The sequence below is a fragment of the Meriones unguiculatus genome, chromosome 19, assembly GCF_030254825.1.
Source record: "Meriones unguiculatus strain TT.TT164.6M chromosome 19, Bangor_MerUng_6.1, whole genome shotgun sequence".
NCBI lineage: Eukaryota > Metazoa > Chordata > Mammalia > Rodentia > Muridae > Meriones > Meriones unguiculatus.
This window is the reverse complement of record NC_083366.1, coordinates 36697115-36721013: the sequence shown is the minus strand read 5'-3', so window position 1 is coordinate 36721013 and position 23899 is coordinate 36697115. Positions and strand designations below refer to the sequence as shown.

Here is a 23899-nt window from a genome sequence, read left to right as displayed (position 1 = left end):
TGTGTGTGTGTGTGTGTGTGTGTGAGCAGAATGCAAGCCTGGGAGTAAGCCAGTGAGCTTAACTATCCAGTGCTTCTTGCTGCTGCTGCTGGAGTTCCTGTTCTGACTTCACTCAGTAATAGAGCGTGGCCTGAAGTATAAACCTAATGAACCCTTTTCTCCTCCCCAAGTTACTTACGGTAATGGTACTTATCACAACAACAGAAAACAAGACAACAGCATGCCAACTTTTGCTGATCCACTTGTATGACCTGTACATGCTATAAAACAGATGCATCTTGAACACATTGTGATAAGAAGCACCACACAGAGTACAGCACATTCACTCATGTGGACTATTCCAGACAAATCAGTGTTGTCACTGCGGGGGCGGGAGGGGAATAAGGAGTTACTGTGTAATTGCTATGAAATTTCCATTGGCAGTGATGAAAATATTTTTGAACTATATAGAGGTGAAAATTATACAATATTCAGAATGTGTTCAAAGCCTCTGACTTATAACCTTAAATTTTATAATTTTATATTAAGTAACGTCCACCTCAGTGTTAAAAACAGACAGGTTATTTAGCTCATTGCTTTGGAGGATAGAAATTCATGGTCAGATTGCTCCTTACCTGAGCCTCTGGTAAGGGTCCTTGACTGTCTCAGTATAGCAGAGGAATGGACAGGAAAAAGCTCCGTGCAGAGGAGAGCACATGGTAAAGAGAAGACTTAGGGCCCATGCCTTCTCTTTTGCAATCCTGTGCTTTTTTTCAGAACCAGCCAGTCCCAGAGAAGTGTAGTAATGTCTTTTTCCAGTAAGACAGATACACCACCAGGCCCTGCCTCTTAACGGTTTCACCATCTGAGACATGATTCTCCTCCTTTAAGCTGGGATTTTTATCTGAATTAAACATGTGCAGGACTTTTGCATGCCATCACAATCACTGTGAGTTTATATTTGCGTCTGCCTTTTTTTTGGGGAGGGGGGGTCTGGAAACACTTTCCTTGATGTCACATGGCTCTTGAAATCTTTCTGCTCTTTCTTCCATAATGATCCTATAGCCTTGTGGGGAGAGGTGAGACAGAGACATCACATTTAGGGCTTTTGCCGGTTAGTTTTTGTATGTTGACACAAGATAGGGTCCCCTGGAAAGAAGGAACCTTATTTGAGAAAGTCTACACCAGATTGCCCTGTAGCCAGGTCTGTGGAACATATTCTTGGGTAACGATTGATGTGGGAAGGCCTAGCCCTCTGTGGGTGGTGCCAACCTGAGGCAGGTAGTTGGGGAGGTATAAGAAAGAGAGTGGAGTATAAATTTAGAGACTAAGTCAGTAATAAGTAGTATTCCTCCATGGTTTCTGCTGCAGATGCTGTCTTCAGATTCATGTTTGAGCTCCTGTGCTGCCCTTCCTCAGTGGTAGATTGTGACCTGGGAATTATAAAATGAAACAAGCTTTCTTTCCCAAAGTTGCTTTTGGCTGTGGTGTTTATCACAACAGTAGAAAGCAAATTAAGAGGCTGGAGAGGTGGCTCAGTGGTTAAGAATTTGTGCTGCCCTTCCAAAGGAATGGAGTTCAGCTCCAAGCAGAGTCTAATGGAATATCTTATAACCCCACTTGTAACACCAGCTCAGGGAGGGGATCAGATATGTGTGGCCTCAGCATACACCTGTACTCAAGCGCACATGCTCACATGCTCATACATAGAACCACACACATACTTAAAAAATAAATCTAAGAAAGCAAACTAAGATCGGACTGAACACTCAGCTCTCTTATTCTCTGCAAATTGACCAATTCTGAGCCTTCTCGGCATTATCATCAGATGTAAGAAGAAGGCTCTGATGAGGGCTGAGTGATGCACTGATCTGTGGGCATAGCATTGAGTCATCAGGAGGCATTTTAGTACTATGCCCTTTTAGCAAAATATTAACAGGGTCTCTGCTAGGGCTCATGACCTGTTTAGTCACAGGTTCTTGATCTTGTTAACAGTGCTTATCTAGCCACAGATTCTTGACCTCTTTGACCTCTTATATCCAATTAAAGTTATATCCCCTCCCCCAAAAAAAGGTTGGTTACTTCCATAACATGTATACCACTATTGCACTAATGAGGGTATTTTGCTAAGCAGGGCACTATTATGGCTTGCAGGGTTCACAGCTGGGGGAGACTGATAATTACATTTCTCCTCCAGGATCATGCACATTGTCTTCCTGCATTATGAAGGCTAGCCAATAGGGATGGAGCTTCTATTTGCGTACCCACTAAATTTTTCCTTGTTTTGTGGTGTCATGAGTAATAGTCTAACTGTCAAATTCTGGAGAGTAACCAATAGCACTGGCAATGGCCTATAATTGGGATTTTGTGAGTCTCCACCAGACAACAGCCCAGAAAAAGGTAACCTATTACTCTGAGAGACTGAGACAAAAGAGTTTTAGGGGCTCTGTGGAGATTAAGTATTTTGAGTGTAATATTAGAGCCTCAGAAGCAAAATCCATTTGAGTACCAGAAGGTGCCTTTGTAGGAGAGTGACAGTAGAAATAGAGAATGGTTCCTATGGAGACCCTGCTCTTCATTTATCCTGGACTGAATGTAGCTTCTGAAAAACATAAGAAAGAAGTAAAAGAACAGTCTTGTTCCCAGACCCCATCTTGGGAGAGGCTTTCACTGGAGCTGTGATGAGGTGTGGCTGTAGCATTCCACCCACATGAGGGCATTCCATGTAATAAGTTCAAAAAGCTAATCAATTCTTCAATTGTCTTCTGTAGCCTTTGTTGTTGTTGTTGTTCTTAAAAAATAACTTTTTTAAAAAAACTGTGTGTGGGTGCCTGCTGGGTGCCTGCCTGTATGTGGGTTTACCACGTGGTGGTGTGCATGTGGAGGTTAGAAGACGATTCTGTGGAGTTTGTATTCCTTTTATACCTTTACGTGGGCTCCAGTGACTGAGCTTGGGCTGTTGTACTTGGTTTTCATGTTGTTTGACTGGTTGATCCATCTCACTGACCCTTTTTTTCTTAAATGCATGCCAGGGCTTTTCATTACTTTTTGTTTGCACTTTATGTCATTTTCATTTTGAAGAGTATCCACACTGCTACACTTACTGTCTTGTTGACTGTTTAGTCACTGCCTTTCCTGAAGCATCTGGGAAAGTTGTCTGAACTTGATTACTTCCTTATAACTATATTCAGGTTAAACATTTATAATCAGGAATATGCTGTAACTGTTGTTACGTGTTTATTGCAACACAATAAATGCTATCATGTGAGCTTGTTCCAGCATTGGTCCAGGTGCTGACTGCCAAGACTCTCCTCTATAAAAGTATGTTGTCCCCAACAGAGCTTAACTTATTCAAGAGGTGATACTTCGAGACTAGTTCTAATAAATTTAAAATACTTGTTAGCAGCAACTATTGTTTATTGCATAATCCCTGCACTGAGAATTGTAAACTGACCTTTCTAACTTTCTTTCTCCTGACCTCCTGCCTGCCTACTCTTCCCTGTTTTTACAATGTAACCATAATCTATTAAGATGTAATTGTTTTCTGGCATGAACTCTAACCAGGCTATCATTAGTCAGACTTAAATCAATGTCCACACTGTTTCAAATTGGACAGTAGGTGTTCCTTTAAGACAACTTGCACAATTTTTTAATAGTTATGATATTTTGTTTCTTGTCTTTTCTAAGAAACCTCCATCTATAAAAAGATTGTGAACTATTCTCCACATGTTCTAATAGATACATAGATAGAAATCCTTTGTTATTTCAGTTAGTATAAAAATACTCAATTTTTGTATACATTTGCATATATTGCTGATCTTCCTCTCCTATCCCCTTCTTCCAGCTCCTATTGTTAGTCTCATGCTTTATATTCTTATTATTTATGCTTGGATCCATAATCTTAACTTAGTTTTTTACATGATGTAAGTTAGAGGTTGAAATTCTTTTTTTCTCCAATTTTTATATGGTTGTTTTATCATACTTTTCTGAAAACATGCTTTATTTCTCCATTTTGCTTGCTTTGATATCTTCATCAAAAGCCAAATGCCCACATACGTGTGGATCTACTTGAGGCCCAACTATATCCCATGATCGATTCATTTATCCTTAATCTAGTGGTGTGCTGCTTTATTATTATTATTATTATTATTATTATTATTATTATTACTGAAGCTAATGGATAGCCTTTAAGATACTTAGCTGTCTAGTTTTGTTCTTTTTCAAGATTGGCTGGGGCATTCTTATCTTTGCATCTCTTCCTTTTTAAACTTAAAAAACTATATATATATATATTTTTATTTTTTTAGATTAACAGAACTACATCATATACCGTTCCCTTTCTTCCTATAAATCCTCCAATATACTCCTTGCTCTTTTTCAAATTTATGATCTCTTTTTTATTACTTGCTGTTATATATTTATATTTGCATATACATACATAAAATTCTAAATACATAAACACACACATAAGCACTCATATTTCTAAATACACAAACACAAGCTGGTGCTTGTGTTTTACTAGATATATAATATTACTTATATGTTTGTTTTCAAGGGTGACTATTTTGTATGGGATAACCAATTAGTTTACTATTCCCTGGGGAAGATTATTTCTCCTGCTCCCAGTATTCCTTACTTTCCTGTAGTTCTTTGTGTAGGGTTGAAGTCTCTTGGTCTTTCCTCATCCATGTTATCTAATGTTAGCGAATTCATTGTTATTATCCGTGTCACCTCACGGCAGTCAGTCATGTTGATGAGACTTTCTGAACGTAGCTTCTGACATTCACAGGAGACACTCTTGCAGCAATTCCCCTGGTCCTCTGGCTCTTACAGTCTTTCTGCCTTTGGCATTGATGCCTGAGCTTTAGGTGTAAGAGTGTTTATAGATGTCCCTGGGGACTGGGCTCCACAACTCTGCATTTTGATTGCTTGTGGTTTTCTGTAGTGCTCTCCATCTGTTGCAAAGAGACACTTCCTTGATGAAGGGTGAGGGCTGCACTTATCTGTGGGTATAAGACAAATATTTATAATGTTAATAATGGTTATGCTGGCTTAATAAACTGTCTGCCACTAGTAAGCAGGATGAACTCCCCATCTGTCCTCATAGGAAGACGATCTGTGACATTTCCATAAAATAACAGATAGAAGTCCTTTGTTTTTTCAATTAGCATACAAAATGCTGGATCTTATTATTGCATCTCCACGCATTATTGATCTTCGTCTTCTACTACTTGCAGTAGTGATGGCTGTTTAGTGTCCGGGCGTTGGCACTTTTGTGTATGGGGTAGAAGTTTGCCTCCACCTTGTACCCAGCATGGGGACAGATGTAGTGTAATGACCTGGAAGCAGAAAGGATCCTTTTGTACTCTCTCTCATGAGGAAGCTGCCTGATAAGTAGGATCATTTTGCCATAGGTCCAGTTACGTGGGTAGAGAAAGCACTGTGCAGGGTGGCGTGTTCTGTCTGCAAGCACCGCTTGAGTAGCGCCCCCCTCGGATAGGATCACCTGTGCTTAACGTATATAGCAGCAGGGTAACCCGGGAAAATACTCATATGCACATGTTTTTATAGGCCCTTGTATCAGAATATGCATTAGAAACTGACATTCGTCATTACTCATGGTTTGCAGATACTGACACTGTCATTTCCATTTCATGTCTCATCCAGATCTTTCTTGAGAAGGAACTGTCAGCACTTCCTGGAACAAAGAAGGCAGTAAAGCAAATATTTTCAACTTTGTAGATCATACATTTTCTTCTGCAGATGTTCATTTCTGCTGTTCCAGTAGAAAAACATCCAAGATGATACAAATGGCATGGCAGAGTTCTAGTAAAACATCCAGAAACATGCTTTGGCTGATGTGAACAAAAATAATTAATACAGAGTCTTTATATGTGTCGATATGGTCTAGCTTGTCTTTCGTGCTCTTGCCATCGTTCATGACAAGGTGTATTCCTGGGTCTAGGGAGCATGATGGGCTGGGCAGACCTAGCCCTAAAGTCATTTGAAATCCAGGTGCATGAGGTAGCATTGCTTAGCTGTGAATCTGAAGACCTGTGAGCCTCAGAATAAATACAGGTTGTCTTAAGTTTTGCCTAGTTTATCTACCCAATGTAATTGTAGCAATAGCTAGGGTGCTGTTGACCCAATTGATAAAGAAATGTTGTGCAAATATTTTCAAAATTTAAAGCATTGCTTTTTTCACAGCACACTGAAGTTGATTCCTACAGAATGTCCTGCTGGTTTGCTGACTCTGAGGAGACGAATAACCCAAGCACTGTAAGCTAGTGTCACCCAGTTTGGAGGAAAATAAAAGAGAGCTGTGTAGATTCTTGGACAGTTCTGTACAGGGTACTAACAGCATGACATATGGACTCAGTCCCTCCTGTTTTAAACATACCATGTACAAAGAACACATGACAACTGAAGAAAAAGTAAAAGGAGAAAAAAACTGCCATCCCTCATAGGTAATCTTTGCTAGAATGATGTATTTCATGAATATGATCTAAGGAATGAGCTTTATAGTCATTTATATACACATGAATGTGCTCCACTTTGCATTAGAGTTTTAATACAGTTATTATAACCTAAGCATTATTCCTACTCATTATAAAGGCTTGATAAGGATCATTTAAATCATCCTCACATGGCTATTCCATGTCACAATTCATATAATTGTTCCTTTTATTAAGTAACACGTTATTGTCCAGTTGAATTATAGAAATTTTATGATATATTTTTTCTAATGCAAATTTTATGAAAAGGCTACACATGTGTATACATGTAAATGCATGTAAAGCATTTTAATTTTTTTTAACATTTAACACTCCACTGGTACTGCTAGTGAACACAGCTGTGTTATTGCTCCTTGGGTCAAAAGATAGAACTTTACCACGTTCCTTAAACACACTCCTGCTCTGAAACTCCAGGAACTAGGCCCTTCTCTTCAGCCAAGGCACCCACTAACTCACCTCCAGTGTGGTGGATTAGCTACTGCATTCAATTCCTGGTTTGGTTAATTTCCTTTAAATCGCTAAAAGTAGAGTCACTGTAGCAAGAGGTATATTTTAAAATAACAGCTCATATTATTAAATTGCTTTAAAAATAATATTTATACCCCACCAAGTGATATAAAGTGTGGAAGGTCTGAGTGTGGAGAAGCAGTGAGCAGAGTCAAGTGCACCCCGAGAGGGTACTGGGACATGAGTAAGACCGAGTGAGACCACATGGCTTTTGGGGAATCTTAGCAATATGTTTTATTCATCCTAAAATGATCCTGTTCTGGACACTGCCAGTCATGTGACAGTTAGAAAGGTGAGTGTACAAATTTGGACACAAGTGCCACCAACTTTCTGTCCACATTTCTGGCCGGAATAAAACATGACTGTCAGTGGAACTAGAAACACAGTCCTCCTCCCAGGGAGACCTCCAGATGGAAAACTGAAATGCTCACAATGCAGCCACCTTCATTTCTGTTCTGTGACCTTACCCCATGCTTGAGGAATCTACTCATTTATTCCTCCTCAGGCTTATTCTATAATGAAGTGTTCCAGGTCTTGGGGAACCCCTATATGGAGCCATTCTGTAATTATCAATCTGGTATTTGTATAGTGCTTAACTTTTTGGGGGGTATAAATACTACCTTCCTAAGAAGATGCCCAGAAAAAAAAAATGCTTGTTCATGAAGAGATGATGGTGAGATACTAAATTTAATGATGCCTATTTGGTGAAATACAGTTCCTCAGTAGGAGCTGTTTTGGGTTAGCTTTTGTGTTCTTCTTCATTCCCTAGAAGATGTGTGGTGTATGCTTCCTAGCCCATGAGTAATAACACCATGAGATTTACGTGCTGATGTGGCAAGGGAGCTGGCTCCAGGTTCCAGGGAATACTTTGGCATTAATATCCAAATATCCAATCTTCACCTTTTCCTACCATGACTTTGTTTTTTTCTTCATTGACATTCTTCCAAGCAGCCATTTCATGATATTGAGTTGAAGTGTTTTGTTTTGTTTTGTTTTTTAAATTTTATTCTATTTTACCACCTCCATGCTTCTGTCAAAACATAAATGTCTTATGTCAAAACACCGTGGATCAATGAGACCAGATCTCCCAGTTGTGAGAGCAGCACATGGTCCTGTGACTTCAGCATAGGTTTAACATGGGTTTTCTCTTTTGCTCTCTGCAGGCTGCTTCTCCCCAGGGATGGTGGAGTTGGATGGAGACTCCGTCCGTCCTCCTCCAGGATGAACCCCCTGCCAGAAGCCATGGAGAACACTCTGACCGGGAGCCAGAGTTCACATGCATCACTGCGAGACATCCATTCCATCAACCCTGCGCAGCTCATGGCCAGGATTGAGTCCTATGAAGGAAGGGAAAAGAAGGGCATTTCTGATGTCAGGAGGACTTTCTGTCTCTTTGTCACCTTTGACCTCTTATTTGTAACATTGCTGTGGATAATAGAGTTAAATGTAAGTTCATGTTGCTCACAACGTCTTGCTTCCAGAAGTCAAAAAGTTCACTTCCTCTGGGATTTTAAAATTTGAATTCCTGGTGCTTAGCTTAATAATAGAGAGTTGAAAGTATACAGTCTGTTGAAAAAACTACTGTCTTTATAAAGCTTCCCAAGACACAGCAAAAATAGTTATTTTCCTGAATTTTTTTTAGATAAAAGTTTACCAGCTCTTTCTTAAGAAAAAAAAAAAACAAAACATGTAGGGGATGGAGAGATGGTTAGGATTTCTGGCTGCTCTTTCAGAGGACCCACATTCTAGTCTAAGCACCAACATGATGGCTCACAACCATCTGTAACTTCAGTTCCAGGGGATCTGATGCCCTCTTCTGGCCTCTGAGAGCACCAGGCACACACATGATACATAGACATACATGTAGGCCAAACACCCATCCATATACATAAGATAATTCTTATCATTAAAATATATGTGTAAAATGTTCCTGAAATATGCTTGTTTTATTATGTCTGCTTTTTAATTCCCTTGTTTAAGAATTTTTCAAAAGAGATTATTTCTTCATATTTCTTGAACCAATTCTAGAATAATTTGGAGAACTTTGCAATCACGTTGCCCAATAATATTCTACTACCAAATAGAAATATAGTGTAAACTTTTAACATATTATTTTAAATTCTCTAGTTGTATATTAATAAAAATAAGCAGGTGAAATTCATTATAACAATGCATTCGATTAGCCCCAATTTCTCAAAGCCTTGGGCCCGCTTGCTTATATTCCCCACTACCTAACCTGAGCCTTTCCGAAGACTCCTTTATGCAAACACTGTTTCCCTTATTTGTCAGTGGTTCGTCTCATTCCTCAGCTATCTGACCTCTTGTTTTCAGACTAGAACAGGCTCCTCTCTGTCTTAAGGCCTCTATAGTTCTGTTCCTCCTGCATCAACTTATTAATTTCCGGTAGCCCCTTGTAGATTGTGGGATCCGTCCTGCTGGAGTCAGTTTACCTGTCACCATTCTTCCATCACTCTGTCTTGTATGGTGTCTTGTGATTCTTTGTTGTTGTCGTCTTTTTACACAGTGGCAAGCACCTGAAGGCAGACACTGTTTTACTTACTGAAGTATTTCCTGTATTTGGAACAATGCCCAGCACTCAGTAGGCTCCCAGCAGGTGCTTTGTGGATGGATAAAGATCTTTGTGGCAGTGGTGATTTAGCTGGAAGCAGGTTGGCAGCAAGGACACAAAGTCAGACAGAAGGTGGTGAAGGAGTGCCACTCCAACTGCCTGACTGGGAAGAAAGAACTCACCTGAGGGAAACATTCAGGCGGTGGCAGACTTGCTGAAAATCAGGGCTGCTCTCATGATGGAGCCCACAGCAACATAGGCATACATACTGTCTCCTCCCCGAGGTGTTTGGGCTTGGAAGTGCTTCAGATTTTAAGGACGTTAGAATGTTTACATAGCAAGATATCTTGGGGATGGAACCCAAATTAGTGACGCATTTATTTATTTATACTTTATTCACGTAGTCTGATGGCCAGTTCACACTCTGTAGTGGATGTGAAGTTGAACTGAGCTCTTCCACATGAGGTCAAGTGTGGAAGTTCCCACTTGCAGTCAAGTGTGTACTCAGGTTTGTAAAGCAGTTCAGATATCAGATGTGTGAATACAGAATGTTCAGTTTGATCTATAAAAAGGATTGGGAAGAGATTTTTGTTTAAATTGTAGTTAGTCTGTTTGAGAACCCCTGAACCAAAGATTGCCAAATAAGGATTTAAAGTACAAGTCTGGGTTGCAGACCTAAACTATAAGAACTCTGCTTATAGACAATGGAGAGTCAAGGTACAGTGCACAAGGTAGCAAAGAAAAGCATTTCCCTGTGGCCAGTGTGCACCCAGGAAACAGAAGCAGGAAGAGGTGTCTATGGTAGAGAACCTTCTTTGCCTAGGCCACCGGAAGTAACCTTTCTTCTAGCAGTCTGGGCAACAGCTTTCTGGAGTCTGCAGACACAGCACGAGGTTAGGTGGCTACTCACATATGCCCTCTCTTCTGCACTTCACTTGTACAGACCAGTAGCCGAGTAGGTCTGTAGCTGATCATACTCACCACTCAGAACCTTAAACTCCTCAAGAGCTCAGAGTACAGTTCATGCCCTGCCTCCATTCCTGTAGCGAACACAAGTCCATGAAATAGCTAAGAGCTTCCTTTCTTTGTGACCATTTCTACTCAGAAATTGAAAGCTGTGCAAGATTGTGAAACCCTTTTTCATGAATTTCCCCTCTTACCCAATTGCCTAGTTAACTGTTCTTACTTTTTCAGACTGTCTGTAGGTCTGTTAGGACTGCATTTGTAATCAGAAATTTGAATTGACCAGACTGAGCCACAGCTCAGGGATATATGGAGCCTGCCTGGGCTTCATAAATGGCCTCAAATATGGACCCTACTTGATGTAAAAGAAAATATTTCTCTGCCTAGTTTAATCACTAGAATTCTGAATTTGATCATTTAAAATTCATTTTGTTAGTATGAAAGAACAAATAGTTTATCCTGTTGGATTTTATCGCCCTTTGCTGTAGATTGTAGGTCAAATCTGTTCCTATTTTTTTTTAAACCAAATAGTACATTTAAATTTTTATGAGTGTCAAACTTAAATGTCAAGAGAATATTAAAACTAGCCACAGAAAACATTGGCACACATGTCCTATGTCATGATAGCTGACCTTAGGTATGATTGCTACAAGGTAAGGGTTCCTGGCCCTTCCAAGAAATCTGTGAAGACAGGTCAAACTGATGGAGTCTTTTTTTTTTTTTTTTTAATTCCATATTTCAGCATTTGTGTGTTCCGAGGAGGTGCAGGGCAGGATAGAGAAACCTCATTGTCTTCATTCTCACTCACTGCTCTCCTGATTTTCCTCTTCTCCTAGGTGAATGGGGGCATCGAGAACACCCTGAAGAAGGAAGTGATTCATTATGACTACTACTCCTCTTACTTTGACATATTTGTAAGTAGCTTTATATCTTAATTCAGATGTAATGAAATGGAAACCAAGAGCCAAGGTCCCTTGAAACAGGCCTTACATGCAATGCCAGTTTTCCTTCCTTCGAGCAGTGACCTGGTTTCTTTTCCCTGAATTACCTGCTCACTCAGTGATCTTTGTCTCACTGAGAAACTGATGGTTCAAAAATTAAAAGAAGTAGAAGAGGAATGAAGGAGGAGGGAGGGAGGGAAGGAGACAAGGAGCCCCACCCACTATCATCCTCTCCTTACTGAGGTAGAGCACACTGACAGGTCCTGGTCCCTGGGAGGAAGAGCTGCCCTGCCTTTTTCTTTCTTCCTGTTTATATTGATAATGGGGACTCGATTTGAAACGCCGGCTGGAAGGCCTAGGGTGCAGCTCCACACGCAGCTGTCTGGGATCTGAGCCGCTCTGGGCTGTCCACAGCTGAGTCAGAAAAGTGGTAGTAAATTGAAGCTGCTTTCGGTTTTTTTTCACAGATTTTACGTAACTTTTCTCTTCTTACCACCCCCTACCCCTTCCCAGCTTTTGGCAGTCTTTCGATTCAAAGTGCTGATACTTGGATATGCTGTGTGCAGATTGCGTCATTGGTGGGCAATAGCGGTGAGTGTGCGACAGTGGGTCACCACCGGACTGGTGGCCAGGGTGCTCCCAGCGGCTGTGCTGAGAGGAGACAGGATTCTAGGGAGCTCAGTGTCACCAGATGTTCCTAAGTGCCCTTCTTCCCTCACTTTAGTAGGCGTAGCTTACCATGGGTCTTACTGCATTGAAGACACTTAACTCAGCAACTGCCATGGTCTGTAGCAAGGAGTCTCAAGGCCCAGGAGGAAGCCCTGGCTAAGCCCTTTCTTTTCCTCCTTCTCATCTTTCAGATAAGAGTGGAGGGCAGTGCTTCCAGCTGAGATTTCCAGAAATGCCTTACTTAGTGATTATTTAGTCACGTAATGATCTGGTCTTGTTATTTTGGTGATAAATTCCTCCCGCCCTTGACCCCTACCTGACAGTCTGTATTAGTTACTTTTCTCATTGAAGTGATATTAGCAACTTGAGATGGGAAGAGTTGATTGGCTCACAGTTTGAGGACAGTCCATTGTAGTGGGGACGGCGGACCTGGAGTGTGAGGCCTGGCATCCAGTCAGGAGGCAGAGAGAGGCTGCTGCTGCTCACCCCACCTTCTCTAGACTCAGCCATAGACCCCAACCCATGGGATGCTGCTGCCAACTTGGGGAGGGTCTTTGCCTTCCTGTGAAGCTCTCTGGAGACAACCTCACAGACATGCTCAGAGGCTCATCTGCTAAATGATTATAAACCCCAACATGTCTGAAGTCATGTTAATTAGGTGTCAAAGAGGGAAAAGCCATTGTCATGCTCTTTTTTTTGTTCCTCTGGTTTTTCCAGATGAGTGGACCCCTCCCCCAGCCCCTCTTCCCACCCCCAGTCTTTCTCCTTGCATCTAGCACAGAGGCTGAGCACATTCTGTTCATTTTTGGTAAATATTAAGAAACTGAACATTAGAGTCAGTTGGCTGCCTGCATCCTCTTTGTCATGTCCAGAATATTGTTCATTCCTTCCCACAAGCCTTGTGAGGTAGACAGAGGACAGAGGCAGAGCTGTTGGGCTCGTTATATTAGATAGAGCTCAGGCATAAGTTGAATCCGGCAGTAGCAGCCTTTGCCTGCGCTGATGCACATGAGAACAGCGCTGGCCAGGAGAGAGTCAGCCAGGGCTGGCTGTGCCCATGTTGCCTTCAACATCACAGGGTGCAGGCCACACCTTCTGTCTTCTGGAGTTGTAATTCAAGGATGTAGCTGACATCGCAGCAAGCCTGATTCCTGCCTCTGTTGCAGACATGGTAGCTTTGAACGTTACACCATAACATTCTGCATCTGGGACATTCTATTCCAGAGTCTCCATGTAGACTGATGTTTGCAAAACTAGCCATCTTGGTATTTGTTGTGAAAGAGAGATTCACACAGATGAGTTCCACTAAAGCACCTGCTTTCATTTTCAAATAGAATCAGCTTGGTTTCATTTCATTCTAAGAAAGGAAAGGCCCGATGTATCAAGTTCAGTTTTTTGTTTCTGAGTTTTTTTTTTTAATTATTTGCAGGAAAGGGATATCAGCAAAGTCACCTAAGAGCAATTGGTGTCAATCTCTAAATTATTGTCTGATAGTAAAATGTTTTCTCTCAGCAAATTAGTTTGGCATGTGTATCTGCTTAATACTTAGAAACAAGTACTCACGTGTCCTGCTAGTCACTTCAGTCACCTGTGCCGTTCACTCTCGTTAGGCCTCACCATGCTGACATCTCAGCTGGAGCAGGGGTAGCAATGCCTAACGTGAAAGGCTTGCTCTAGCTTCCCACCCTAGGGAGAGCCCCATCTGTGCATGTCACCTGTCCTTTTGTACATGTAGGAGACTTGCATCCTGTTCTGGACAGAAGTTTCCCAATGCATTAGCCTTTTTCACTTCAAGACGAGGACTGTCATATATACCCTGACTGTATGCCCCAGAGAACCAGTTTTGCCCAGAATGGGTATGCGGGAGAGCACAAACAATGCGGGAAGTCTCCTGGCTGGGCACAGTTTGCTCAGGGACCGTCTGCTCTTGGCTCAGCTCTCCTACTGAGCGGGGAGGACTTGCAGTGTGAAATGAAACGGTGAGTGTTATATTATGTGTCTTGCAGTTGACGACAGCAGTGACCAGTGCCTTTTTATTAGCAAAAGTGATCCTCTCAAAGGTAGGTGTGGTTCTCCTTCCCTGTGCCATTACTGACTGCCATGATGAAGCCCTCCTTCCCGAGTGAACTGATGGTGACTGCTTTCCCTCAACACCTCCCGTTCTCTAGCTCTTCTCTCAAGGGGCATTTGGCTATGTGTTGCCCATCATTTCATTCATCCTTGCCTGGATTGAGACGTGGTTCCTGGATTTCAAAGTGTTACCTCAAGAGGCAGAAGAAGAAAACAGTAAGTTTCTGTCACTGCCGGCCTCCCAGGCTTGCACGTATTACACTGCAGGAACCCATGTGGCTTCTTCCTGCGAAAGAAGCTTCAGGGACCAAATGAGGCAGCCAGTCACATCTTCTTCAGTAGCTGTGTCAGAGCTGACAGGAGAGTGGATGGAGATGTGAGAGCATAGTGGCTCAGAGTAGCTTTTCTCTCTGGCTGCCAGACCAGGCTTCCCCGAGAAGGTATGGCCATTGGTTGAACAGACATTCATAAGGTATCAAAAAGAAGCCACGGCTTCCTTCTCCCTGGGTGCCTTGATCTTTTCTCCCTAGAATGACGCTCAGGTCGGTAAGCATTTATAGAGAACAGAACTGTGCCTTGCAGGGGCAGAGAATGTTGAACCAATTCTGAGGGAGCAGAAGAAGTAATTTTAAAGCAGTCATTGGCTCTGCAGAGTGCCATATTGCTGTGTATACAGCAGGCTTTGGATGGTCACAGATAGAACAGTCACATGCCTGGCACTGGGACCATGATGGTTCATCTGGAGTTCAGAGGAGAACTCTGAACAGTGTTCTGCCTACTCAGCCTTCCACTGGCTGCTCTTGAGTGGCTGAGTGACATCTGTCACCATTTTCTTCTCAGATCTGACAAAGCTATGACATAACCGCATGGTATCCAGTGTGCTAGGGTGTTAAGGAGAAAGGACAAAGGGTCCATTTAAGAGCTGTGCGGTTGGTGACTGGCCTGGGGTTCTTATCTGTAAGAAACCTGTAATGGAGGCACAGTGTTATCTGCCCTTCTGGCAGGGAAAGCGATCATAACTCAGTGTAGAACGGTATACTGCTTCAGACATACCCCCGTTGGACCCTTTTCCAGCATTTGCCTCAATTTGCCCTAACAAGAAAAAAGATCTTGTGTTTTATAAAAAATTAAGCATAATTATAGCTCCAAAAGCATCAGAATCAAGAATCATTTTCCATGAAGTTTGATTTGAAAAATTTCTGTAACAGAGAGGCCAACTTAAAAAAAAAAAAAAGAATTCTAATTCAAGAGTGAACTTACAGAGTACACTAAACAGTAATCCAAGATGCCTTTGCCATTCTGTGTCCTTCATTCATGCTGAGAAGGGGTGTGTCAAGTTAGTGTAGGGAGACCACTTTTTATTACATATAAACTCCAAACTAGACATTGTTGAAAACATGAGGTGTTCACATGACTGAAGTTTGAATGGTTATGTGATTAAACCAAATTCACACTATCTAATACAGTGGAAGGGAAAGGCTGGAGGGGGAGCTCAGTGAGTAAGGGTGCTGCTACCAAACCTGATGACCTAAATCCTGTCCCCAAAACCCACACCAAATCTCACAAATTGTCTTCTGACTATACACTAGTGCATGCTCACCCCACATAGGCACACATACACAAATTCATAAACATTAAAAAAAAAAACACTTAAAAAAGAAGTGAGCATTAAGCAAACTCACCCAGTATCAGGGGGAAAAAAAACACATATTCCCCTTGCCTACATTCTACCACACGTAGATCCTGGTCTATAATGTATACATTATATGTAATGTTTACATATAAATAAGTACACCCGTGGGTTCAGTATAACATGTAGGAAGGAGAACAGGAAAGGTAATATTAGGTGCTGAGAAAGGGCAGTGCAGGTAAAGGTCACATGACTTATGAGAGAGGATATAACGCTAATTGTTTCTCTGGTTTTAACTGTCTCTTCTTGTTTTTGTGTGGTGGAGAAGCACATATGATGGTGAAGGTGTAGAGCCCCGAGTGAGGCTCTGTGGCTTCAGAGTGGCTATTCTAACAGTGTAGAAGTTTGTAGGAAGGACTAGAGGTCAGGACCGGGCACGTGCTTGGTGAGTGGCTGTGCTCACCTACTTGTAAGTTCACTGCAATAAATTAACGTTTATGCTAAAAAGTGAACCCACGTTTCATGAAATTTAAAGCACCATTTGCCTTCGTTGTCCTGACACATAGCAAACCTACCTGGCGTCTGCTGTGTGGACGGGCGCTTGCTACCGCGGTTGCTAACTAACACTGACACTGGTTTTAGCAAAAATGTCTCAAGGACAGATGGTCTTCCTCCTTGTATGAGATTCTGTCATTTGTTTTTTGCTATTTAATTCCTTGTTTTTCTTTGGGAAAAATTAAATAAAATAAACATCAGGGCCAGAGAGACAGCTCCACTGTTCAGAGTGTATCCTGCTCTGAAGAGGACCTGAGTTTGGTTCCCAGCACCCAAGTAGGGTGCTGCATAAACGCCGCTATCTCCTGCTCCCAGTGATCAGATGCCCTCTTCTGGCTTCTGTGAGCACCTGCACCCGCATGTACATACTCCAATACAGATGCAGATACACAGCGACACTGGAGCACATGCATGTACATGTTCACACGTAATCTTAAAAACACTTAAGAAGTAAAATAAAGAAATGACACTTTGTTTTCTACATTACTTTCTGTATATTGGTAAAAGGCCATGAGGGCATCACATTTGACATCTGCTGTTTCCCTGACCAAGGCTAGATGATAGACCGTTTGTCCATGTTGGCTCACTTCTGATTGCAGTTCATGCTTCTTTTTGATGTTTGTAGATGTTTGGTTTGAGGTTTGTAGAGAAGTGAGAATCCTCAAGGGATTGAAATTCTGAACACTGAGCCCAGGAGTAATTAAAAATGATTATTCAAACTATTTGTTTTCTGTTTTTATTTACACAGCGTTGGTGTGTAGTTTCAACAATGAAATATTTATTTAGTGGATGAAAGATTTTCAAAGTACCTTGTTTGTATAATAGTTTATCTAGTATATTGAAACACCATTTTCATAACAGTTAATCTTGCCAGGAAGCTACCAGGAACATGATGTCACTCTTAGCGTCTGTGTTTCTTCTCTCCCAGGACTCCTGCTAGTTCAGGATGCATCAGAGAGGGCTGCTCTCATCCCTGCAGGACTTTCTGATGGTCAGTTTTACTCCCCTCCTGAGTCTGAAGCAGGTAAACAGTCACTTACCATTTTTGGTTTTGGTCCATTTTGAAACCCCCTCTATTTGTTCCCTCTCCTGCCCTGTCTATTTCCCAGTCTGTGTAGCAGACCCTGAGCATGCTGTGATGTAAAACCAAGTAGGAAGAGTCTCCCAGGAGAACAGTAGTGAGACAGATCTGAATACAGAAGTCATGGAATGGCACGGATACTGGAACTTATGGTACATGTCCCAGAAAAAAAGGCAGAAAAAAGGCAAACTTCATCCTGTCCCCTCCATTCCTAAGCCAGCCTTCCTCTAGGATTACCCACGGCTGAGAGAGGCATCTCTGTCCACGTGCTCCCAACAGAAAGTGTCTCAGGGCTGCTTCCCCGTCTCACAGCTGATGCCTCATCATGCATTGGTTGTTGATTAACCTGTCCTCTCTGCCTGCATCATCTGTTTCAAGTCCAAACAGAGATACTGTTTCTTGGTTTACTGTCTGCCACTGCCTTTGCACAGTTGCTAGCTTTGCTTCTCACTAACCAGCTCCCAGAGGACTCTTAAAAATAACAGTACACGAAACTATAGAGGTAGCAACAGACCCTGACCAAAAATGCACAAAGGTCTAGAGGAAACATTTTCCCAAGAAAGATAAGCAGAAAGCCAGTTCTGTGCGAAAGCATGCCAACACCAATAATCTTTGGGAAAAATACAAACAAAAAACATGTTAAGGTATCCCCATACCTTGTATGTATTATTTTTAAAAATCCCTGCACATGGTGAGGGCATGGAGCAGGTCAAACCCTGTGCACAAGAGTTGAGAGGCAAAATCATGGAGCCCCTGTAGAAAACAGCTTGGTGTTTCCCACCCAAATTCCACACGATATCACTCAGCAGTTGCTTCTCTGGCTGCCTGCCCAAGAGAAAGAAAAACAAAGTCAAGAAATATGGTCAGTCCCTGTAACCATAGCAGCATTGTGTACAGTAGCTTTCAACAGGTGGACACATAAAATGTGATATACGCACCCAGGGGAATATAATTTAAAAGGAAATAAATTCTGTCCTGTGCCATGTCTGTGAGCTTCGGGCAGAATATGTGAAATATGATAAGGCAGATGCAAAAAGCTAACACTTGCATGATTCTGTTGATTAAGGTGCCAGAGAGTTCAAATCCCAAGAGTCGGCAAAACAGTGGTTGCCCAGGTTGGAGGACGCTGTGTAGATGAATGTGTTAATGGTTCCATAGAATGTGGACCTTCATGCCATTGCATGGGAACACTTCAAAACAGCCAAATTATAGTGGGTGAGGGAAAAAATGTCCAAAATACTTAATTTTATTTACATTTATGTCCATATAATACAATATAAAAATATTTTAAATTGCTAGAACTTTACAGGAACTAATCAGGTACGGGTCACCAGGGCTCATTTACATCTTACCACCACTCTGTGAGGTGAGCTTACTGTGCCAGTGTAGAGAGGAGCAAGTCAGGCAGAGAACAGAAGTACACCGGCATCACAGAAAGTGGGGCTGCCATGTCTGTGAAAGTTCCAGAGTGGCCAGGCCAGCTCTGCCCAAAGCCTTCAGTGACCTGGCCCAAACTACCTCTCTTGGCCTCCTCCCTCACTGCCCCACCTCTCACCCTGTCTTCTTTTCTGTCCTTACCTTTCAGAAAAGCTGGGCTCCAAGGCCCGCAAGCCATTTGCATCACAGTCTTCTGTTCTGAACGTTGTACCCCTAGCTAAAGCTCCAGGAGCCTCTGTCCAGCCTCCCCCACCTGCTTGCCCGCCTGCTGTCTCGGCGAGGGTGTTGGGCTCTCGGTTGTGTTCCTCAGCCATCCTGTACCATCTATACTGTCTCTAGCAATCCTTTGGTCTGTTTCTACCCCGGGATGTAACTTGAATTAGAGGTGACGTTGTTGTAGTCTAGACATTAGCTAGAGGGAACATTTTAAACTGTTAACGGCTGGAAAGGGCTGTCAGAATAATGGATGCTGCAGGCCTGTGTGGAGTTACTACCCTGGAGGAACTTCAGCTTACTTCCACTATGTGTTGATGTGGGATCTAAAACAATGTGAAATGGGAAAGTCACAGGTGGATTCTAGTATCATTCTGAAAGCCATAGAAAGAATTTAAAGTGAAACTCTTTACTGCTTCATTATGAGTATTAGATTCAGGTTTGTTTGTTTTTGTTTTTGTTTTTTTTTTGTCATAGGACTTGTTTTGAACATGAAATTTATAATCCAATTCAAAAGTAGCTCTTTTAGCTTTGTTTCCGCAGGCTAATGCAGTGTGTCGCTATAACAAGGAACTCAGATTGGCAGGCTACTAACCATGAAGTGAGTGGTTCTTCTCCATCAAGCTTTCCAGGACCAAGAAAGGCCTTCCGTCTGTGATGTGTGGCACCACCTAGTGGCCCTTTGTGGACTTGCCACTGTGTTAGGAAGCCAGAGAGAACAGGAACAATTCCATAGTTTTCCTTCTTGTTCATGGCACAAGAAGCATCTCAGTAGTGGTGAACAGAGGTGGATGCTCAAAGCGCTTGCTTTCTAGTGTTACATTTATGTTATCAGAATGTTCAACCTGGAGAAGAGGAGAAGAGTAAAATCATTACCGAAGGTGACGTGCTTAAAACTGACAAGCAATCCTCCAGCACAGTCTCATAATGCCGAGAGTGGGCAGGGCTGGCTGCCTGAGACGGTGGTGTCAGAAGACTGGGGCTGCCTTGCTTGCCTCATTCCCTGGCGCCTGAACAACTACCTGAGAGGTGATAGATGTCTGTCTGTGTGAAGGCTAGATTAAAGTAGAGAAGGAAGTGGAAGGAAGTGTAACGAAAAATGTTACCTTCTTCTCTTAGGAAGGAACAGCTTGAGATTTCGAATGGGAATTGAGAAATGAGCATGTGTTAGTGGATGTGTTGCCGGAACCATCACTATCCTGTGTTCACAAAGCTCACTGATCAGTCTAGCAATGGCCTGCTTGCTTGTGCGTTCCGTGCACAGAGAGAAGGCTCAGACCCCGGTGGGTGACCGCAGTGACGGTGCAGAGTGAGCAGAAATGACCCAAGCGGGATGCTTAGTTGGGGCAACACTCTACCCCATGGCATGTCTGGTTTGAAATGCAGACGGGTTTGAGAGTGAAGATGTATAGTTCAGAAGAGAAGCACATGTCAGACGGGTGTGTGAAACCATGGGTTCGATCCCAGTGCAGTAGGGAGCTGCCTGGAGAGATGAACACCTCACATCATATAATATTTACTCTGTGAAAGTCAGAGTAAAGGCGCCAAAGTTCCAGGAGTGCCCATGCCCCTGCTGTGCCTATGGCGGCCGGCCTCCTTCCTTTATCTCCCAGAAGGGCTCTCAATTAGATGGTCACCTTTTGCACAGAGATGTAGTCAGTGCATTAGAAACTCACTCGCAGGGTTATTAACTAATGGGTGTCTTGAGCTCTGTGGAAGAATCTATAACCTTCCATACTACAAACAAATTCATCTTTTGTGATTGTTTAATTAAATGAAACAGTTCTTCCCCTGACCAAGCCTTCCAGGATGGATGGAGGGTTCTGTCTGAGATGTCTGCCACCTAGAGGTCATTTGGGGAATTACTGCTTGGTTAGGGCTAGTGGCAATTTTAGGCCATTTTATTATATCAGTAAACTGTTCCTTGTACTTAGCCCGAGCTTGTACATCGTGTTCTAAGGTAATTGTGTGTCTGCTTCCTACCTTGATGCTGCGTCTCCTGGACATGTCCTAGTAACGCTCATGCAGTGTGGCTCCTGCACTGAGCTGCTGTTCAGCAGGCATCAGTTTAGGGTGTGAGGGCACACTTCGTCAGTGGCTGGCACTTCAGAGTCAGCAGTTCGGGCTACTATAAATAACAGGCCTGTGAGCAGATACAGATGTGGTTGGACATGTATTGCCTTTCTGAGGGTGTGGATTTTTAAAAGATGTACTGTGCCGTGTGGTTAATGCCTCTTGAACTTTTCATAAGCTGCACTCTGCAGTCCTCAACCTCTTATGTCCTTCAAGCAGTGAACATTAGCTTTATTTTTTGGAAACCCTGCCAACACTGACACTAGGTGTTCTTTGCAGACTTTTGCTTTTGGTAGTCTAACAAAACTAAAGCGGTGTCTGCTGTCCCTGAGTGCTGGCCTCTCTTTCACATTCCTGTTTCACATTACTTAATCTTTTCATTTCATATTTTTTTCATATTTTCTATTCAATTCTATAATAACCCCATGCATTTATGTAACACATTCTGATCATACTCAACCCCCTCCCCCTTCCCCCCTCACCGCTATGAACCCCCTCTCCTCTGTTAAAATTCCCCTCCCATCCGCATGTCTTCTTGTTTGGGTTTGTTGCTAAGTGGGTTTAACCAGAGTCCTCATGAGCACAGGTATGACGCTGTCGCTGGAGCATGGAGAACTCAACAGTGGCCATGCTACTGGAGACAGTGACTACCCGTTCCCCGGTAGCCGCCAACATTCAGTAGGTCACCGGGGAAAAGCAGGGCCTGGTGAGCCACCGCAGCCCCACTCATGACTGACTGTCCATCTTCCCAGTCTCTGCAGGCAGGTGCTGTGAGGTCATTATTGCAACCTCTGTACCATATCCCTCAGATCGTGGTGCACACCGCTCGGCCCTGTCCTGGGTCCTGCAGTCTCGGCCCTTTCCCCATGATGATCCCTGAGCCTTGGAGGTGAGGTAGTGCTAGGACTGAGCACTCAGCACGCACTGTTTCCCAGCACCCTGAGCAGCCGTGAGGGTCTGCCTTTACCTCTGTTGGTAGCAAAAGCAAGCTTCTCTGACCAAGGCTGCAGCATTTGTCCTCGGGCCACCAGTCTTCAGGTCCACGGCCACATGGTACCTCTCCTGAGGTCCTCTCGTGCGTTCGTGTGCTAATGTCACTTATGCCTCGCTTATGGGTTTGCTTTCCTGATGCTAGTGTATGTGTGGACCTATCTAAGCTCTCTCTACCTTCACTCGGGGTCATGAAGAGATTTGCCTGTGGTTTCCATCTCGACATTTCCGTTAAGATTAGTGTGGTTTTGTTTCATTGGTCTTGCATTTTTAGGGTTATAGTATATTTTAATTACTTTTCACATATAAAGAAATAAAGGACTACATGCACATCCTCTTGATGTTGGCTATCTGTCCATTTGTCTTGGAAACAATTAACAAAACAGTGACTTCGTACTGAACCCACTTGATATATTTGTTAATAGTCATTTGCTGTGAGTGTGGCAAGCCAGTTGCTTTTTCAGCTCCTTTTGGATTGGGCTTAGCATATTCTCCCTTTCCTTTTTAAAGAAGTCACCTAGTTTTACTTGGTTGACTTGAAGCCTTTCTTACAGTCTGACACAGGCCTTTAAAGCAGTAGTTTATTCTAGACCTCGCTTTGCTGGTACTCAGGCATTCGGACCTGCTGTGTTGTTCCCTGGTTACCAACCGGTGGGTGAGGTGGCCCTTTGAGAGGATCCCTATTCACTTTCTTCAGCAACTAAGTACATGGGTAATGGCTCCCAACAAACGCAGTGTGTTTGGAAGTGTGGGCAGTATTTGTTCAAATGTCTTCCTGATCTTCAGCTTCCCCGGTGCACATGCCGGTTTGCTCGCTATTACCTGGCCACCGTCTATCTCCGCTCAGGGTCCTGTGGTTTTTCCTGCCCTGCAGACCGGATACTGACTGTCAGTCCTAGTGAAGCTGCTGCCCCCTCTGCTTGATTTCCCTGACCGCATCCCTTCTCCAGCCGCTCCCTGACTCCAGCTTTCCTGTGTCAGGACTCGTTCTTTAAATCTCTGTTCAATTTCAACATACTCCGTCTTGACAATCTCTGGCTGTTGTTTTTTTTTTTTTTTTTTTCCTCATGCTTCACTTTCTTAGGTTCATTGCATGTATCCTTTGAATGTATTATTGCTGTTTTTGACGTTTGCCTGATTAAATAGAGTATTTAGAGAAGCACATAGATGGTTTGTTTTGACTCTTCTTTTTGTTGCTCTTTCTCAAAATGATCATTAGCATGCTGTATTTTTAAAATAATGCTTCCTATAATTGCTGCTGCATTTTCTTGAATGTATAATGAAACAGTTCTGAATTTGGAAATTTTTTTCTCTCAAAAGGGTGTGCTGTAAATTAGTTAAACTTAGTGAATTAGCCATGAAATGACACTCTCTGTGGAACAATGACACTTCCCTTTTGTATGTCCCCCACCTTTCTTTTCTTTTTTTTTTCAAAACTTGATTTTTATACTTTGCTAAGTTTTAAGGAAATTTCACTTTTTCTTTGATGACCTCATCTATGTATAAGATGTATCTGCACTCCCTCTCTCTAGGTCCCTTTGAGCACCTCAGAAAATCTGCCTCCAACTTCATGTCCTCTTTTATCTTTAATCCTCTGAATACAATTAATGCTGCTCCTAAGTGCATGGCTTTAGGAGCTTGGGGTAATCCATCAGGGCACTGGCAGCCTACCAGTGGCCAACATCCTAAAAAAGTGACTCCCAGTAC

The 23899-nt window shown here is 42.7% G+C and overlaps 1 protein-coding gene and 1 long non-coding RNA gene across 3 annotated transcripts in view; one reads left to right on the top strand and one right to left on the bottom strand.

Moving 5' to 3' along the window:
• The window catches only part of Stard3nl (STARD3 N-terminal like), a 36451-nt gene that overhangs the window by 8837 nt on the left and 3715 nt on the right, over positions 1–23899 (top strand). Inside the window, exons 2-8 of one of the 2 annotated variants that reach the window (XM_060372964.1) lie at positions 6187–6446; positions 8165–8447; positions 11370–11447; positions 11988–12065; positions 14150–14203; positions 14312–14429; positions 17327–17422. In XM_060372964.1, the coding sequence (XP_060228947.1) occupies positions 8223–8447; positions 11370–11447; positions 11988–12065; positions 14150–14203; positions 14312–14429; positions 17327–17422 (649 nt within the window). In that variant the 5' untranslated portion in view covers positions 6187–6446; positions 8165–8222. The remainder of the gene's footprint in view (positions 1–6186; positions 6447–8164; positions 8448–11369; positions 11448–11987; positions 12066–14149; positions 14204–14311; positions 14430–17326; positions 17423–23899) is intronic. The other variant, XM_021646314.2, reaches the window with a different exon arrangement.
• On the bottom strand, positions 18142–22346 carry LOC132649310 (uncharacterized). The gene is made up of 3 exons (XR_009587742.1): positions 22170–22346; positions 19725–19974; positions 18142–18304 (listed from the first exon to the last, which is right to left on the bottom strand). It is a non-coding gene; the product is annotated as an uncharacterized LOC132649310 (long non-coding RNA).